The 20,522-nt window shown below is 44.3% G+C and overlaps 1 protein-coding gene across 3 annotated transcripts in view; it reads right to left on the reverse strand.

Moving 5' to 3' along the window:
• PSD (pleckstrin and Sec7 domain containing) overlaps window positions 1–20,522 on the reverse strand; it is a 90,432-nt gene that overhangs the window by 12,072 nt on the left and 57,838 nt on the right. For all 3 annotated transcript variants that reach the window (XM_081005436.1, XM_081005437.1, XM_081005438.1), the window contains one exon: window positions 19,799–19,842. In XM_081005436.1, coding sequence (XP_080861562.1) covers window positions 19,799–19,842 — 44 coding nt within the window. The remainder of the gene's footprint in view (window positions 1–19,798; window positions 19,843–20,522) is intronic.

Here is a 20,522-nt window from a genome sequence, read left to right on the forward strand (position 1 = left end):
AGGTATTCTACTCTGGATCTGTGTAGGGCTTACTCCTTAGTCTTTTCTTCTCCTGACGATAACCCACAAGGCAGCAGAGGTTTAGGATCAATTATTTCCTTCTAAATGGGCTACTTTCCCAGGTGGATGAGCTCCACCTGCCTCCCACTTCCCTCTACAGCACACGCAGAAACCACCTTCTTAATAATAATAATAATCAATCAATTGACATCGCTTGTAGGGTTGCAAGAAGTTTTGAATTATATGAATTCTTGCGAAGAAGGACTAAGAAGGAGTTTATTTAAGATTTGGATTTTATAGCAATAACTATTAAATTAAAATGCAAAATCAGAAAGAAAGTTAGAAAACCATTAGTCGAGGTTGACGGAAGTCTTAGGCTATGATAGTCAAAGTTTGTTATATTGTATAAGATGGGATGTTATGTTTGGAAAACGTGTGCAAAACCAATAAAAATTATATATATAAAAATAGTTGGAGGGCCAAGTTTGGCCATGCCTGCTGTAGGGTCAAAAGGAACAAAATCTATTCACTGTATGATCCTTTTTTAAGTGTGGCGGGCATGTGGCTTCTTTTTAAGTCTTCGGTTTTCACCAAGACACATTTAAGGGATTTGCCAGGTAGAAAGGACCCTGGGAAACTGCTTTATACAAGAGTTAGACCACTGGTGCGTCTAGCCTGGTATTATACCCCACCCTTCCCAGTTCAGGAAACCGGGCTCAGAGAAGCTAACAAAACAATTCATTGATGCTACAAAAAACAGCGTAAAATATGGGATAAAGTGTAAATAACAATAAAATCAAAAATCAATTTAGGGGGAAAATCCATCCAATAAACATTGGATGATCACCAGGGCTAGCTGGCTAAATTAGTCCCACTTGGGCCAGCGAGGAGACCAGGGGAGAACCAGCTGTGGGATCCCAGAGTGGGCAATCTTCACAAAAAGGGGAGGGGGAGGGAAGGAAGGGGAACAAAAGATTAGACTTCTTGACGGTTGGACCCACTATTGCTCTTGTCCATTTAATCTGCCAGAGCCTGTCTTTGCATGTAGGTGAAGTCCCTAACTCACTGAGGGTTTGAGACTCATCGGCTACCTTCCCCTGGTTTAGCCGGGCAGAAAAAGTCAAAGAACCTAATTCTGGCTTGAAAGGGGAAAACACACACACACACACACACACACACACACACACACACACACAAAATAAAAATGGATTTTAAAAGTTAAGAAACTGCAGAACATGATTATCTAGAAAGAGGCAGCCTTTTGCTGCTTTCAAGATGAGTGTGTATGCAGACACTTTTGACTTAACCTTAAAAACCAAGAAAAAACTTTAAAAACTTTGATCCAAACTTTGTATGTATATTACTCATCATGTGAGTCAATGGAGGGGGGGTTGTTTTATTTTTAAAGAACTAAAATGATTAGTTGTAAGCATGCAAATGCCCTGTACATTACTTAAAACACAACCCACCCACCCACTACAGAAGTAGGGGAAAAATGCACAAAACTAATCTGACCACGGAGGAGTGGGGTGGGACGAGCTTTGTGGGTGGGGAATGTGTTGTTCATCGTGGAAGCTGAGCTGAAAGAGCACGGCGAAGAAAAAGCAATGCCTATACTGTAGGCAACGTTAGCCAACGATAACAAGCTCCCAGAGAGAGAGAGAGAGCAGAACAGAATTCCTGTATTGCAGGGGGTTGGTCTAGATCCGTGTTAGGATATATAAGCTAGTCAGCAAACAGCTCCTTAAACCAGGTTACAGATGCCAAAACAAAATGCCTAGTTGGCTTGAGCCGAGATAGTTTGAAAGCTGTCGTATTTTCAAGACGACTTTTTGGTTCCTGAAATTCATCCTGATTGTGCAGGTGAAATATAACAGATAGGATGTGTTGCTTGTGTGTGAAAGCAGTCAAGATGCAAGGATGCCCAGGCATGCACCTCCAGATGGTGGAGACATCAGGTGCCATCCTGGTGCCCAGGCATCTTCACTTGGTTGCAGGTGGCCGATTGCCAGGTGCAAAATGTCCCCAGTGCCTGGACTAGAAGACCCTTGGAGTCCCTTCCAACTCTACAAAATAGGATCCAAAATGCAGCAGTCAGATTGGTCCTAGAACAATAGGATCCAAAATGCAGCAATCTGATTGGTCCTAGAACAGTAGGATCCAAAATGCAGCAGTCTGATTGGTCCTAGAACAATGCAGCAGTATGACTGGTCTGCAGGAGCCACCCAATCCAGCTCCAGGTGGAAGTGAATCCACAACCTGATTGGCCTACAGGAGAATCCCGGAATTAGCCAATCACGTGCAGCCCATTGTGTAAATAATGTATATAAAGCAGATATTTTGGGGGAAACGTTAATTCCTCCTCACCATTATGAGCTGAACAAAGAGCATGAAATCCACTCTCAATTCTGAGTATATTTCACTCAATTTTATGATTCCCTGAACATAATAAACCTATCGGGTTTATCCATCTAATCAGTCAATCAAGCCATCAATCATCTATTGTCTTTCGTTTTCCCCACAATATTCTACTAAGCTATCATCTGCACACAGCCCACAGTATGGTTACGGCTCGGGAGGAGTTTGGGTTATCCTTTCTATCAGTCCCCAGCTTTGTTGAAATATAATCTTGGGGTCATAAAGGCCTCAGAGGCAGAGACTTGAGTAGCTGCAGTGAAGAACAGGAGCTAGGTTAAGTGCGAATGACCTGTCGCTCCTCTGCCTTATTTCCCAGCATCCTTCAGCAGAATCTGCTGCTTCTGCAGCCTTGGCGAAGACCTGCCTCTTATTTCAAAAGGAAGCTGGCGTTCTGCGCATCTCTTAATGCAGAAAGGCCTTGCAGCTCCCCAAGCATCAAAGGGAGCTCTACAGAAAAAAGAGAGAGATATTCGCAGATACAGAGGGAGGCGGCACGGACAAAAACCTGGCCACGAACGCAGAGATGAGAGTCGATTCTGTCTCCCCGCCCACAAAGGCACACATGGAAAAGGACCCGAAAGCAGGCTGGGGTGTGCGCACACAGTGACACATCCCTTCAGGGTTGGGGACAAGTGACGGGTCTCATGCGCCGTCTGCCTTGTGAATCATGCCTCGATACTGGCTCCACACCGCGCCAGGGCAGAGGGAAGCTGGCACACTGCATTTTCCCTCACAAACACAACGCAGACTTAAATGCATCAAGCCCAAGCCGAGCTGTCTCCATGGCGACAGCCTCGGCGATGCTGGCTTGGCGCCAGCGTTGCAAACCAAGATGATTAATTCCAACAAATCCATTGAACAAGTTGGTGGGGAGGGAAGCCAAGTGGGCAGATGAGAAAGCTAGCACAGCCCACGTCACTTCAGGTTGGCGGAGAGCAAATGCCAGAGTGAAGGGCACTCTGTTTGGCCCTGGCCCCCCCAATGGATCCTGTCCCCAGCTCACCTTTCAGCGCAGCTTTTGCTTCCGAGGGAACTAAAACATAGCACAGGGCCCAAATCGCTAGGTCTGACGGCTTCTGCGATTCATTGGATGATGGCAATCAATACTAACACTAATAATAATATTTTAAAAACTCTTATTTATACCAAATATGGGATGTTTCGGGTTCCATGATGGATGGAAGGCAGCACATAAATGTAAGAAAAGGATAAAGTAAATAATACGGAACTTAAAAAAACAAAAAGCTATATAGAAGTTAAAAAACAACAGCTAAGCCTGTTACCCACAGGTTCACAATCTAATAACCTTTACAAAATGCTAAGCGTGTTAGTAGAAACCACATCCAAGTACAGTGGTACCTCAGGTTACATACGCTTCAGGTTACATATGCTTCAGGTTACAGACTCCGCTCACCCGGAAATAGTACCTCGGGTTAAGAACTTTGCTTCAGGATGAGAACAGAAATCGTGTGGCAGTGGCACGGTGGCAGCAGAAAGCCCCATTAGCTAAAGTAGTGCTTCAGGTTAAGAACAGTTTCAGGTTAAGAATGGACCTCCGGAACGAATTAAGTACGTAACCAGAGGTACCGCTGTACAATAGTAATAATAATAATTAATAATAATAATAATAATAATAATAATAATAATAATAATAATTTATTTATACCCCGCCCATCTGGCTGGGTTTCCCCAGCCACTCTGGGCAGCTCCCAACAGAATGATAATAATAAAGCGGTAAAACATTAAAAACCTCCCTAAACAGGGCTGCCTTCAGATCCTTCAGAATAGATCCAAAAGCATGGCTGCCCCAGCCAATCTCACGTTATGGGGAGTTCTGCAAGTGCTCCCTGCGATATCCAAGACTCAGACCACTTAATGGCTTTATGGTTTATAGACAGCACCTTGAATTGGCTTGGAAACATATTGGTAGCAGTATAAGGAAGAGTGCCCTCTCATCATTTTAGGACTGTACTGAAACCCCTCACTATGTATCCATGGTTTACATGAACTGCGGGGTAATCACTTGGCACTTCTAAGGATTTATTTCTCTCTGCCGGTATCTTTGGTGGCAGCCGCAGGAAGTGTGCTCTTATTTCCTCCGGAGAGCAGCCGGAGAAACACCAGCATGGTCTGGACCAGCCACCCGCCATTTCAAGGATCCATGCCTTCAAATCATAGTTCATTGGTTATACACCAATGAACCTGTTAGAATCATAGAATTGTAAAAGGTGAAAGGTAAAGGACCCCTGGATGGTTAAGTCCAGTCAAAGGCGACTATGGGGTTGCGGCGCTCATCTCGCTTTTCAGGCCAAGGGAGCCGGCGTTTGTCCACAGTTTTCCGGGTCATGTGGCCAGCAAGACTAAACCACTTCTGGCGCAACGGGACACCATGCCAAGTGCCAGACCACACGGAAATGCAGTTGACCTTCCTATTTATCTACCTGCACTGGCATGCTTTTGAACTGCTAGGTTGGCAAGAGCTGGGACAGAGCTCACCCCGTTGCGGTGAATCGAACTGCCAACCTTCCGATCGACAGGCCCAAGAGGCTCAGTGGTTTAGACCACAGTGCCACCCACATCCATGGCTTGCCGTCGGGGAATCGAACCCCGGTCTCCTGTGTGACAGGTGGGGATACTTACCACTACACCCATGGTAGCTAGATTCATGAGACAGCTGTGTTTTGCTAGTAAAGGGACCCCTGATCATTAGGTCCAGTCATGACTGACTCTGGGGTTGCAGCGCTCATCTTGCTGTATTGGCCAATGGAGCCGGCGTACAGCTTCCGGGTCATGTGGCCAGCATGACTAAGCCGCTTCTGGCGAACCAGAGCAGCGCACGGAAACGCCGTTTACCTTCCCGCCGGAGTGGTACCGATTTATCTACTTGCACTTTGAGGTGCTTTCGAACTGCTAGGTTGGCAGGAGCAGGGACCGAGCAACTGTTGCGGGGATTCGAACCACCGACCTTCTGATCGGCAAGTCCTATATGTTTCGCTAGGTTCCATGGCAAATCTGAAAAAGGCTACTGAGTGCCTTTAAATTGCCTAGCACCTGCAAAGGGTGCTATCACTCAGCACCTCAGTCTTGCAACACAGCATGGATTCAAACTGCCGACCTTCTGACTGGTATGCCCAAGAGGCTCAGTGGTTTAGACCACAGCGCCACTGGCGTCCCTCATAGAACTGTAGAGCTGGAAGGCACCACAAGCGTCATCTAGTCCACCCTACTGCAATGAAGGAATCTTTTGCCCAACATGGGGCTTGAACCCACAACCCTAAGATTAAGAGTCTCGCGCTCTACCGACTGAGCTACCAAGTGTTCAAGAGCCCCCAACAAAGCAGTCCTCCCAAATTCAGGTGGTTGGTAAAGAGGAGCCCACTAAGGAAGGTGGTCTTGCCCCTCCCCTTGGTGGCATTCTGAAATCTTGTGAGGACCCTTTCCTCTTCTAGAAGAAGGTGTTTGGTGGTCAAAGCCATTGACTGCTTTAGTACCCCGACATACCAGGGGGTATGTTTTGTCTTAAATACAGTGGTACCTCGGGTTACAGACGCTTCAGGTTACAGACTCCGCTAACCCAGAAATAGTACCTCGGGTTAAGAACTTTGCTTCAGGATGAGAACAGAAATCGTGCAGTGGCGGCACGGTGGCAGTGGGAGGCCCCACAGGCTAAAGTGGTCTTCAGGTTAAGAACAGTTTCAGGTTAAGAACAGACTTCCAGAATGAATTAAGTTCTTAACCCGAGGTACCACTGTACCTGCTTACTGTCTATTTTCCTGTTTCTTGTTTTTACTGTCCCTGGTCTTTAAATCACTTTACATGCCACCTTGAGCTTCTTAAAGGAATGGCAGAGCATAAATTTTTCAAGCGAATAAATAATAAAAGATTAACTAACTGAAAAATGGCAAGATTTAGCAGTAGCGTAAAACATAAAGCAATGAAGGAAGGGGAAAGGAGTAAAAATGGCGCCCGCCTGAGAGATGCCAGAACTAAGTTCCTGTGAGTTCCGGCTGGGGAAAAAAAGCCCTGAATAAAACTATTTTTAAGTCCAGCAGCACAGTAATGTCACAAAGGGGCAAATTCCAGGCCTTGGAATTGACTGCAGATGCAGCCCTGACTTTTCCACAAAGAGGCAATGGACCCAGATAAATTCAAACCTAAGGGATTTGATCCAAATGCTTACTTCACTGCACTCAGAGCGAACATGTCTCAGTAAAGGACCTCCATTTTGCTATCTCCTCCACTTCTTTTCTCTCCAGTGGAAGTTGCAACTCTCCCGGAACCGGGGCTTCAGAGATTTGAGATTCACTGCCTTGCTCTCCGCCACCCTTCTAAGCGCTGCCTCAAATGTGCAGATTCTTAGTTCCACGTGTGAAGGCGAAATTGACAACGCAACTGTTTCATCCTGGTGCCAGACTTAGTGGGTTGAATTTACTCACAGTATTGGAAGAAGATTGGAAGAAATTTAAAGATTATCTACAGAAACATTGCAAAATCAAAGAATGTTAGAGTGATGATGGATTGAAATTAAGTGGTTTCTAGCTGCACAGGCGTTAAAGTTATATATAGACTAAGATTAAGGATTAGGCATAAAAAGGATAAAAGAACGGAAAATTGGCTATTAATAGATAAGAATTTAATGTTATACCATATTAAGATTAAGGATTGGGATTAAAAAAGAGGGAAAGAAATTGCTGGACAAACAAATTGAACTGGAATACAAAAGAGGGAGGTACGAGGAGGTCCAGAAAATAAGTAAATTCAAAAGTGGTTATGAAAAGGTGGTATTGTTTTTAACTGTTTTTTTCTTTTGTTTTTTTTTAATTTTGTATTGTGTATTTTTGTATTGTGTATTTTTCTTTTTACTTTTAATTCTCTTTTACTGATGTGTTCTGTTTTTATCGGAAACTTTAATAAATATCATTTAAAAAAAATAAATGAATTTACTCACAGTAGAACTATGAAAATGAATGGACCTGAGTTAGATGTGTCTATTAACTTCCACTCTGGGTGGGATGGGTATTGAATACTACCAAATAGTCCAAAATAATCAAACAAAACTTTGTAGGGGGAAGACTTCAAATGTGCTCCAAACAGATCTACTCCAGTTCTGACTTCAGGGGAGAGGAACCACTCTTGCTCCTTTCTAATTGATCAGAATACCTGGAGGCAGGTGGTACTTAGGGTAAACAAGGTTACATGGCAGGCAGGACTGCTGCTTTGCAGTTCCTTACTTGGGCAGGGAGGACGTGTGGGTGTTTTGGAGAGCGACATGAAAAACTGCATGTGAATTCCCCAGATTTGTAAACGGAAGGAAAGGGACACACTGATAATCTGATTTAAAAATGAAAAGAAACCCAGTTCACTCTTACTTTCTATATTGTCTTAACAATCTTCCGAAATGACTCACTTTGAGACTTTCTGGGTATGTAAACTCCTTTCCATCAGCTAGTAAATTATATGGTAAGTGGGGGGGAAATAACCTTAAAGAAATGCCTACAATCAGAGTGGGGGAAAGATATCTAGTAGTGTTTCCCCCCCCCCCCCGGCCGCCTTTCTGGAAAGAGGAAGAAATACGAGAATTGCTACGGAAATTCCAATGAGCTCTGAGTGAATATATTGGGGCAGTCATGCAAATAACCATTGGCCTAGTCATCAATGATGAATAATAAGAGAAGACAGATCTTTCTAATGTTTTGAGCATTAGAGTGATGAGTCTCACTCCCCCTCGGTGCCATTCCTACTCTGGCTCCCTCACCTGGAATTGTAGGGATGAAGATTGGAAAGCAATTGGTCTGCCCCAGCCCCCAACAGCTGCACAGCCTTGGAAGAAAAGCCCCTCCTTGCTGCGAACCGAGAGGGAGGCAGCCCCAGCGCAGAAGTAAGGCTAGCTATCGTGGGAGTAACTCATTTCTATGCACGAGTTAACATTGCGCAGGAGAGGGGAGCGGCCGTGGGGAACAGGATGCGAACGGCATGACTTGGCAGAAGACAGAAGATCATCCATGTCAGATGATCACAACGAGATCCAAACCTTCCCATCTTGCCAAACGTGTCGCTTTGCACCCGTTTCTGCTGCGCTGCAGGGTAGCAGGCGTTTCTCCTCCCTGTTCTCCTGGCAGGTGCTGATCATGTAACACAGTTCATTGCTGGGATTCGGAAACACGGGCCCAATTCTTGCTAGTCCAAGGGAAGAAAGGGGGAGCCTGAACTGCACTTAAGGAGAAGCACTGTTCATCGATACAACACATCTTCTCAATACACAGAAAAGGAGGTCGCACAGAGCTGGCGATGTTCCTGTTCACCCTGTAATGCTCCTTCCATTCTTTTGGGCTTGAAACGCCTCTCCTAACTGAAGCGTGTAACAGTTTCACTTTGCCCCTATGGCCGTGTTGGCCAACATACAGTGGTACCTTGGTTCCCGAATGGCTTGGCTCCCAAACAAATTGGCTCCTGGACGCTGCAAACCCGGAAGTGTTCCGATTTGCGAATGCTTTTCAGAAGCCAAACGTCCGACACGGCTTCTGATTGAGTGCAGGACGCTCCTACAGCCAATCGGAATCCGTGCCTTGGTTTTCGAACGGTTTCGGGAGTCGGATAGACTCCCGGAATGGATTAAGTTCGAGAAACAAGGTACCACTGATGTGCTAGCTTCCTTCTCTGGCTGAGATGAGGGTCCAGGAATCTGAGTATGCTCACCAGCTATTGGTTCTAGACCATAGCTGTCAACTTTCAGATTTGAAAATAAGGGATCAGCAGTCTCGAAAATAAGGGATCAGCAGCCTCACCTGTCCCGGGGACAGTCTATGGGATATCTAACAATCCGGGATAGCAGCGGGAAGCAGCGGGAAACGGTGCTGGAATAAGGGAATTTCCTGCAAAAAAAGGGAAGGTTGACAGCTATGTTCTAGACCACCAGCACCTTCTGTTCTCCAGCAGAAATGGTCCCAAAGGAGCTCAAGAGGAATGTCACCATCCCTATTCCCATCTCCTTCCTGTTCTACTGCTTCCAGTCTACTTGGATCTGGTCCCATGCCCTCCCCCTTTCCTAGATGCGACTGAAGCTTACTTGCATCACCTCGATTTGCATTTTGTTAGCATTTAGCTATTGCCCCTGAACCCTGTCAAGAAAGGCTCCTACAGTTTTCATCGTACTGGTCTCTGGAACTTCCACATACTGGAAGACAATGGTCTCCAGTCAGACCCTTTTGCAGATCTACTTTCTGAATGAAGCATTGAAGGTGGCAGTTGGAGGATGCAGTTATCCAATTAGGTCTCCTAGAATCCTGAGTGGCATAAAAAACACATGATATACGCACCACCATCAATTCCCAAGTGACGTCATCAAGCACGGCAGGTTGTAACATCATGGCTCAGTTCAGCTGTTTGTTTTCTTCTCTATTCTACCTACTGAGCTGAACCAGTCTGAATTTTCTCTCCAATCTCCTTAATTCTGCCTAGCTGTTCCTTCTGCCAAAATTCCTTCTTTGCCTCTCTCGGAGTTTCAGAATCAGATATGCTTACTGAAACACTGCTATCGTATTAATCCCACTGCAGAGACATCACATAGAAATGCACTGTACTTCAGCTTTCCAAACCTTTCATGCTGGTGACACATTTTTTAAGACACGCATCATTTCGCGACACAGAAATTCAGTTTTACTAGCAAAAACAGAAGTTAAACTAAACTCTTTCCAGCCCTGGGAGGAGCACGAGGTGCATTCGCGCAACACACCTACACACCGCAGCCAATACACTAATGTGTCGCGACACACAGTTTGGAAAGCTCTGCTGTATGTTGTGATCCAAAATGTTACACTAAAAAAATACTATTGAGGAACCCTAATAAAAATCTTTTTTAAAGTATGGTTGTATTCTGGGCAGGGGTGATATCCGCCCCATTCTGTTGATAGCAAGGACAGAAGATAAATGCATATGGTAATTTATCAAATGAAATCATTGCAAGTGGGGTTTCCTTTTCAGCCTCGGTTAGATTTAAACAGAGGTGGCTTGTGATAAGATCTAAAGCAGCGATATTGACTTCTAGAGATGACCGACACAGTTGTTGTGCGTGATGAAACACAAATTCAGATGACATAGTCACACAGTCGTGCATTAATGGGACAGTCACAAAGTTTTGCGGCATTCATCAAGATAAAAGGAAGTCCCTGTGAAACCCTCAAAGTCTTATACCACACCGCCCCCTAGGGTGGCCAAGAAAGAGAAAGAGAGAGGCCAGGACTTCTGCACCTTCAGAAGCTGCGTAGAAGAGGAGATCACAGAAAGTGTGATCTGATAAAATTCTCTCTTACATGCAGCTATTATAGCTGCAGGACCCCGTCCTCTCTATTTCACCTGGCCACCCCACTGCCAGCCAACTAGAAAATAATTCATCCCTTTACATTACTGATTCATTAGTAAATATTGGAGAAGCTATAGCATCTGTGTCTCTTGTAAATGCTTGCAACACGTGAGACGTGTATTTTTGAGATTATATGTTGCTTTAAACTGTTTTTAATATAATGTTTTAATGTTGCAACCTGCTCTGAGACCTCGGGGTGAAGAGTGGGTTGTTGTTGCTAACAGTATAGTTATACTTTTGCCAACAAAGGTCCGTATAGTTAAAGCTATGGTTTTCCCAGTAGTGATGTATGGAAGTGAGAGGTGGACCATAAAGAAGGCTGATCGCCGAAGAAGTGATGCTTTATAATTACGGTGCTGGAGGAGACTCTTGAGAGTCCCATGGACTGCAAGAAGATCAAACCGATCCATTCTTAAGGAAATCAGCCCTGAGTGCACACTGGAAGGACAGATCCTGAAGCTGAGGCTCCAATACTTTGGCCACCTCATGAGAAGAGAAGACTCCCTGGAAAAGACCCTGATGTTGGGAAAGATGGAGGGCACAAGGAGAAGGGGACGACAGAGGACGAGATGGTTGGACAGTGTTCTCGAAGCTACCAGCATGAGTTTGACCAAACTGCGGGAGGCAGTGGAAGACAGAAGTGCCTGGCGTGCTCTGGTCCATGGGGTCACGAAGAGTCAGACACGACTAAACAACAACAAATACTTTTAAGCAGTGCTTTTTTTCTTAAAAAATGTTTAGGGGTACTCTTATTTTGACTCAAGGAAATCACCATTTTATAGTTCAAATTGGGGAAAATAAATACAGTAAATGGACAAAAGTACAAAGATTCACAAAATGTTTAGGGGTATGTGTACCCCTGCATCCCACCCCCCAGAAAAACACACACACTGCTTTTAAGTATAAACAAAAAGGATCATAATAGCAAAATATTTAAAAAGAGAAAAGGGGGATATTATACTTGTGCATAAATATCAAACAGCAGCATTTGCATTCTTTGCCAAGTCTGAGATTAGAAGACATCTATCATTCGTGTGCCTCAGCCAAAATCAAAGAATATTGCTAAATTTTATATATTCTTTAAAAATTCTATGCCACGCTTCCATAGAATTTTCCAGGCAATTTAATTGTCCTTCAGAAAAACAAACAACACACCTGAGTAACAAGTTTCAAAAGCATTAAAATAGTGGATGAAAACTGGGCAGCAGTAACATCATCACAGTTAAACAGTGAATGCCTGGGAAAAGAAAGCGATTATTGCCATTTAAAAACCTGGTGCCCGAAAGATAGCAAAGTGCGTACCAGACGGGCCTCTCTGGGGAGAGAATTATCTAAGTAGGGCACCACAATTTAGTAGGAGTTACCTAGAATTTGGGGAAAATGTAATTAGGCAGACAAATTATTTGATGCTCTGGGATGGCAGAACTGAAGAAAAGCATGTTTTGGCTCATTAATCGGCCAGGGAACCAAGGACTGTTCAATTGTGTGGGTTTGAGTCTGCGTGTGTGTGTGTGTGTGTGTGTGTGTGTGTATATATATATATATATATATATATATATATATATATGTGTGCTCGCTTTGGCAGCACATATACTAAAAGATTGGAACGATATATATTTGTGTGTGTGTACACATGTACATTATTACAAGTGATTGTAAGCTGCCAAGAATCATTCGAAAGGCAAGGTACATATCAAATGAATAAGCTAGCCAGTTTGCAGGAGAGCAGAAAAGTAAATCAACTCCATCAACAGACCTACAGAACCATCAGATATTATCCAAAGGCAATAATAATAAATCCCTAGAGCACACTCAGAAGCAGGTCCTATTGTGCTCATTGGGGTTTACGCCTTACGTCTGAAAGTAATTTCTCAGTACCAAATAAATGAAGATTCCATATAGTATGTAGTGGAAACGAAGTGTTCTAGGATGACACTGATTTTTTTGCAATGGTATTAAAAATAAAAATCCAGACATTTATGTCTGCTTGAAAAACCAACCCTCCGAATGTCAGCAACACTGCAGGAATGGGATGGGATGAAAAAAATACATCTATTTTGTCTTATTACCTCTTTGTTCCTTTTGGATTTGTTATAATGTAACTAGATTCGAAAATACACTATCAAACAGGAACTGTATAATTCATGCCCAAATTAGTACCGGGATGGAAATCAATGCCTTGTTGGGGTTACTTTATTTACAGTTGCGGAGTTTCATATTGTAGAGTCTAAGTCTGGGAAGATGAAAGTAGAAACATCTCCCTTCAAGGAGATTCTTTTGTCATGGATGCTTTGAGTTGAGATTTCCTGCATTTAGGGGGTTGGACTAGATGTCCATCAGGGTCCCTTCCAACTCTACAATTCTATGATTCAACATTTATTTGTGAGAGCAGACTATAATACTTTAGATCAGTGGTTTTCCAATTATGTAGGAACCTCCTATTTTTCAAAAGCCAAGCATGGACCACCTACTTTGAAAATTTTGATAGATCTACGGTAGTTACCTCTGCAAAGCATTTTTTTGAACAAAACGTGGGGTAGCCCCTAACAAGCAAAGGATTTTAGGTATACTAAAAAATAAGAAAATCTGAACGATATCTGGTTTTCAACATTGTGGTATATCAGCAGCTAAACATCGTGATATTCTGATATATCATGATGACTGAAAATTGGAGATCAGGAGTAGGGGTGAAGGAAGGCTAACCTGGTGCGGGGTGTTGGGGCAAACTGCCTGGTGGCGCATGTGCAGCGGTGCTACGTACGGCACACGCACATGTGTCGCATGTAGTGCTGCCACCGGGCGGTTTGCTGATGGCACCCCTTGAGTCTCTCCTGGTATGACCCATGGAGGACCTTACGGTCTTCAAATAAAAACATCTTGGAGGTCCCGGGCCACAGGGAGGTTAGGCTGGCCTCAACCAGAGGCAGGGCTTTTTCAGCCGTGGCCCCAGTCTGGTGGAACGCTCTTGTCACAAGAGACTAGGGCCCTGCGGGACTTGACATCTTTCCTCAGGGCCTGCAAGACGGAGCTGTTCCGCCAGGCCTTTGGCCAAGTCACAGTCTGACCCCCTCCTTCTGTAATCCTCATAGCACTCTAGCCCAGTGGCTGCCATTCATTTGATTTTGAATTAATTTTAGAATGAATTGATTTTAGAATGTATTTCAATAAATTGATTGTGATTTTATGTAAACCGCGTTATTTTTACTGTTGTTAGCCACTCTGAGCCCGGCTTCGGCTGGGGAGGGCGGGATATAAATAAAAATTATTATTATTATTATTATTATTATTATTATTATTATTATTAAGGAGCAGCCACGAAGATCGGGTGTATAGGGGAGGAAAGGAAGCGGAGTCACCTCCACCACATGGTTTTAGTGGGTGGCAGCCAGAGAAGATGCACGTCCACTGTGGCTGCTGCTGCTTTCCTGCTGAGAAAAGATGCTCCACCCCAGTGCCAGGGGAAGGTAGTGCCACGGTGCCTTGAAGTGAGGGCGATCAGCTGCCCTGTTGTCCGTCAGGTCAGCGTGAGAGGAAGGCAGTGCCTCGCAACTGGCTGTCCTATTTTCCCTCAGCGTGAGGGCAGGCAGCTCAGATCAGCAGCGTTATCGGCTGAGATCATCCTGCAGTATTGGCAATGCCTTGAAATCGGCTGCCTTGTTCTCCCTTGTGCGGGGAGCGATATACAGTGGTACCTTGGGTTACATATGCTTCAGGTTACAGACTCCGCTAACCCAGAAATAGTACCTTGGGTTAAGAACTTTGCTTCAGGATGAGAACAGAAATTGTGTGGCAGTGGCATGGTGGCAGTGGGAGGCCCTATTAGCTAAAGTGGTACCTCAGGTTAAGAACAGTTTCAGGTTAAGAGTGGACCTCTAGAATGAATTAAGTTCTTAACCAAAGGTACCACTGTATTGCCGGGTCAAAACCGTTCTTGAGGTGTGGTTTCCAAACCGATTTTGGCCCACCCATTGAAAAACCGCACAGTGCTAAAACAACCATAACATTTGTGATATTACCATGCAAAAATGACAAAAAATTAGTTGGGGGGAGGCAAGGGATGGGGTCCCCGGACCCCTAATTGGGAATGACTGCTTTAGAGCCAAATTGAGGCTTAATCCAGACAAGACAGAAGTCCTTTTGCTTAGTAGGAACCAGTGCAGAGTAGGGTGTTGAGTGTCATTTTGATGGAGTCCAGCTTCAGCACGGGAGCCAGCTGCAACTCTTCCTGGAGAAAGCAGATCTGGGCCTTGAAATATGTTTGGAAATGGCAGAAGCTGTTTTGCCAGAATGCTGATGGGAGCCTGGGCATATTAAACTGATATAATAATCCAATTTTCACTGGCTTCCAGTTTATATCTGAGCCCCTTTCAAAGTGTTGGCTGTGTTTTTATACCTTTAAAGTTCTAAATGACTGGGACTGGGGTATTTAAAGAGGGATGCCTACATGATTCTGCTTGCCCACTGAGAACTTCAGTGAAGGCTCTCTTTTGATGTACTGGGTAGGGCTGGGCGCTACCTGATTTTCAACTTCGCAATCTATCACCAGCTAAACATCCCATTATACAGATATATATCACAGTGTCTGAAATAAGGATGGAGCTATGTAGAGGCAGTAGGGGATGTGGGTGGCGCTGTGGTCTAAACCACAGAGCCTAGGACTTGCTGATCAGAAGGTCAGCGGTTCGAATCCCCACGACGGGGTGAGCTCCCGTTGCTCGGTCCCTGCTCCTGCCAACCTAGCAGTTCGAAAGCACGTCAAAGTGCAAGTAGATAAATAGGTACCACTCCGGTGGGAAGGTAAACGGCGTTTCCATGCGCTGCTCTGGTTCGCCAGAAGCGGCTTAGTCATGCTGGCCACATGACCCGGAAGCTGTACGCCGGCTCCCTCGGCCAATAAAGCGAGATGAGCGCCGCAACCCCAGAGTCGGCCACGACTGGACCTAATGGTCAGGGGTCCCTTTACCTTTACCTTATGTAGAGGCACTAGCTGGCTTCACAGTTTTCCCTGCATTGTGATTTTGGCCAGTGCCTGCTCTTGTGATTCACTGCCTCCTGCATGAGGCAGGGATGAGCTGAGGCAACTGAGTCAACAGGGGCTGCAGGAATCGAGAGAAGCATTGGTTGGCTTCATGGCTTTTCCCACATTGTGATTTTTGCATAGCACATATGCATCATGTTACGCAATATATTGCCAGGTCAAAAATTATGAAACTGATATAATGATATGGACTTCAAACTGGTTTTGGATGATATATAAAGGTAAAGGTACCCCTGCCCGTACGGGCCAGTCTTGCCAGACTCTAGGGTTGTGCGCTCATCTCACTCTAGAGGCCGGGAGCCAGCGCTGTCCGCAGACACTTCCGGGTCACGTGGCCAGCGTGACAAGCTGCATCTGGCAAGCCAGCGCAGCACACGGAAATGCCGTTTACCTTCCCGCTGGTAAGCGGTCCCTATTTATTTACTTGCACTTTGACGTGCTTTCGAACTGCTAGGTTGGCAGGCGCTGGGACCGAACGACGGGAGCGCAGCCTGCCGCGGGGATTCGAACCGCCGACCATGCGATCGGCAAGTCCTAGGCGCTGAGGTTTTACCCACAGCGCCACCCACGTCCCTTGGATGATATATACTGGATGATTAGTTTGTTGTTGTGACTAAGTATTGACCACGTGACATGTTTGTTGTTGTTTTTGTTGATGATATTTAATAGCTTAATCATTGACCCAAATGGTCATCTATTCCACCCCCAGCAAAGATCTCAGAAACCCGTTCCACAGCAGCTTGGAGCAGGACTTTTAGTGTTGCTCCCCTTGTTCTATGGAATAGCATTCCCGTCAAAATAGGATAGGCACCCACTATCGGTGCTTTCTGGAGACATTTTTGTTCGGAATGGGTCCGAGAAATGGGTCTTTATAAGGCTACTTTGTATGGTTTTGGCTTCATCTTAAAAATATTTGCTGTTTATGAGTTTTAAACTCTCTTCCATTATCTTTAGTGTACATCGCCTTGAGATGTTTGTTTAGAATGTGATTAATAAGTCAATTATATCTTTATTTTTAATAATCATCATTAGGGTTTTTTTTCAGCTGAAACTCGCCGGAACTCAATTGCGGCACCTCTCAGGTGGGCGCCATTGGCATTCTAAGAGAACGAGGGAGGTGTTGATGGTAAGTTCCGGCAACTCTTTTTCTAGAAAAACAGCATTAATAATAATAATGATGATCGTGATGTAAGTCATGAGTCTACCCAACTCTTTAAAGTACTCGTAAATCCTGTGGAACAGCTTTTCCCAAACTAATGCCCTTCCAGATGCTTCCAAAATAATTAAATAAATGTCCATTTTAAGAAGAAAACACAAACACAGAACGGAGCAACAGAAAATAAAGCATAGTCAGCCTAACTAACCTTTTATTCTGGTTTAATCTGGGCAATATTTTTAAGCCACAGACCTACAAAACTGAGTTAACTACATTGGAACAGTTGGAGATTCCCACCAAAAACAAAGGACTTACTCCTGAAGACAGTGACCAAGAACGCAATGTGGCAGCTTCACACTTTTAAACGATGCCAGATGGAAACTGACTTAAGTTCTTGTAAATGGCAAAACTTCTTTCTCAAAACATTCACCACAAATTAGACACTTGCGCTCCGAAGACTTAACTAATTGCGAACCAAACCTATATGCAAGATTACAATTTCACAAAAGGACTGTGGTGTGCAGTTTGATTTTTTTTAACACTCAAAAAGCAACTGCAGAAGGCTGGAATCTTAAAGAGAGAACTGGTGGGTGGGGTAATTTTCCAGCTATTTCTCTCCCAGAAGAGGAAAAGATATGGGAACCTGTATCCTTCCCTCTTTGGGAAGAATAGAAGCTGGGTGGGATTAGGCCTAGGATTAAATTAGGATTTAAGTAAATAAATAAGATCAAGAATGCTAAGTTAATAAATTCGATTATAATTAGAATATTGTTTTTGAATAATGATATTGGAAAACTGCTACATTCAGTTACTAGGAAATTCAGATGGGAAGGATTTGAGGAAGTCAAGCAATATGTTTATAAGGTTGGAAGTTAAACTAACTAATCAATCTGTATTCTTTATATTTCTCTGTTGTTATTTGTTGTATTTGTTCTATTTCTTTCCTGTTTTTTATTTTTGTTTTTGACTCATTTGATATACAGTATGTGTTAAATGTGTAAGAAACTTAATAAACATTATTGGGGGGGGGGAAGGGATGTTGAGCAGAAAAAAAGAACTGAGTAACTCTTCCCCATCCACTCATTGCCTGCTTAAGATTGCAGCCTCCTATGGCTACTTTTCATTTAACAACAACAAAAACAGCAGCCTGACACCTCAGTTTGGTCCAAAACGAGTAATAGGAAACCCTAGGCACCCGCCTAGGTGGTTTAGAGTTGCAGGAATAGTCCTCGAGATAAAAATTTGACTCCTTTATGCTTGTCTAACACATATCAATGTTTTCCATCAAGGCACAGGCTGCATTCAGATGGGACGTTTATTGCATTTAGTTTTACTAGCTATAATGGGTTGGACTCGATGGCCCTTGTGGTCTCTTCCAACTCTATGATTCTATGATTCTACCTCTACCCCAATTTCTAACTTTCCTTTTATACTGAGGTACCTGTTTGCTTTATGGAACTGTGGCTTTCACCAGGGCATGTGAAATTTTGGACAGCAGGAAATAACCATTTTCCTGGAATACCACCCTAAATTTTGTCACGCGAGTAGCGGGTGGCATCATCGTTAAAACCACAGGAAAGTTACAACTGAAAGCTCCTGTGATCTTCCAAGGTAACAGGGTTGTAGATGCTTCCCCACCACTTTCTGGAAGCAGTTAACACAGAAGTGAGCCGTAAATTTAGAAGAAGAAGAAGAAGAAGAAGAAGAAGAGGAGGAGGAGGAGGAGGAGTAGTAGTTTGGATTTGATATCCTGCTTTATCACTACCTGAAGGAGTCTCAAAGCGGCTAACATTCTCCTTTCCCTTCCTCCCCCACAAGAAACACTCTGTGAGGTGAGTGGGGCTGAGAGACTTCAGAGAAGTGTGACTAGCCCAAGGTTACCCAGCAGCTGCATGTGGAGGAGCGGGGAAGCGAACCCGGTTCACCAGATTACGAGTCCACCGCTCTTAACCACTACACCACACTGGCTCTGGAAGTGGCCTTCCATAGTGTGTAAAAGATCACACAAAAAGCAAAAAAAAGTAATTGACAGAATTAAGTGTCATCTGAATGCAGCAACATTGCAGACAATGGAAAGAAAGTGATGGGACTGCAGTGAGCCTTCTGTCTACAACAAACCATTTCCCTTCATCGTCCCCCAGTCTTTTGCAGGAGAGCGATGTGGATATGCAAGAACTCCGAAAGACAAATACCAATTTCTCTAATTAATACAGGCAGGACGTTACACGCCTGCAGCATACTTATTGCACGTGCTTCGTTCTAAGGACAAGCTTGCCTTTTTCCTGCTATAAATGCTGAAGGTAAATGGCTCAGGACCGCAATACCTCAAGGACCGCCTCCCAGACCCAGTGATCATCATCTGTGGCCCACCTTCGGGTGCCTCCTTCACAAAAGGTCTGGAGGGTGGCAACACGAGAACAGGCCTTCATTATACACCTTTAGGCGCCAGGCAAAAATGTTCCTCTTCAGCCAGACCTTTGCTGATTGACACCCGATGCCCTTTTAGATGTTGTTGTGGGAGGGGAGATTATTGGCTTGTTTTCATTCTTATTTTTATTATGCATTCTGTGTTCTTTATAGTATGCTGTGAACCGCCCTGAGATCTACGAATGAAGGGTGGGATACAAATAAATAAATAAATAAATAAATAAATAAATAATTTGTACCCCGCCCATCTGGCTGGGTTTCCCCAGCCACTCTGGGCGGCTTCCAACAAACATTAAAAATACATCAAAATTGAACAAATAATGATGACAGCAAGAGATCAAGGAAGAGGAGAAAACAAGAGGCTGTTCAGAGAAAGGGAAAAATAAGCAGAGGTACTCACATAGCCCACTGTAGCTTTTCGTTCTTGATGGAGCTATACAAAGCCTGTGGAGAGAAAGTGTCGTCAGAATTTTAACCGAGTCATTACAAAGAGAAAAATGAGTGGAGTTCAACCAGGCGCCAGGGACAGTGCTCCCTCAGAACCAACTGTTATGTATTGAAATTCTCACCCTGGGCCAGCAGGGGAAACTGTAGATAGTTTTCACTCAGGTCCACATATGCAAATAAGGGATTGAAAGTGACGTTCAGTGATTGGATAGTTACAGAAAATGGTTACTGTTGCATTCTAGTGGAGCTCTATATAAGCAGGCTGGCTGAACCCTTCAGTTCAGTTCTGTTCTGGCCTGTGAATAAACAAGAGCTGTTTGAAGAATTGCTGTGTCGTCTGATATGTTCACCCACAACTTAACACCAACATTTCTGCTTCCAATCCAGACAGAGCAAATTCCTCTCCCCTCCCCTCTGCGCACTGTTCTGGGGGTCCTCGGACCCTTCCAAGGGGATTTGGGGAGGTCCCCGCTTCACTAGCATTGCTTTTTGTGCTTGCTTCCACTAGGGCAACAACTCAGCCCAATGTTCTTAAGATGCATATATCATTCATGTTTAGAGTAACGATAAGAGGCAACTCAGCATTTAATCCTAAACAGTGGATGCAGCCCAGTTTGAGATGTCAAGTGCTTGGAAACGCTAGTAGCCCAGTTCGTATGCATGGGAGTGAAAATTGT

This window comes from Podarcis pityusensis, assembly GCF_964106645.2.
Source record: "Podarcis pityusensis genome assembly, chromosome: 5".
Classification (NCBI taxonomy): Eukaryota; Metazoa; Chordata; class Lepidosauria; order Squamata; family Lacertidae; genus Podarcis; species Podarcis pityusensis.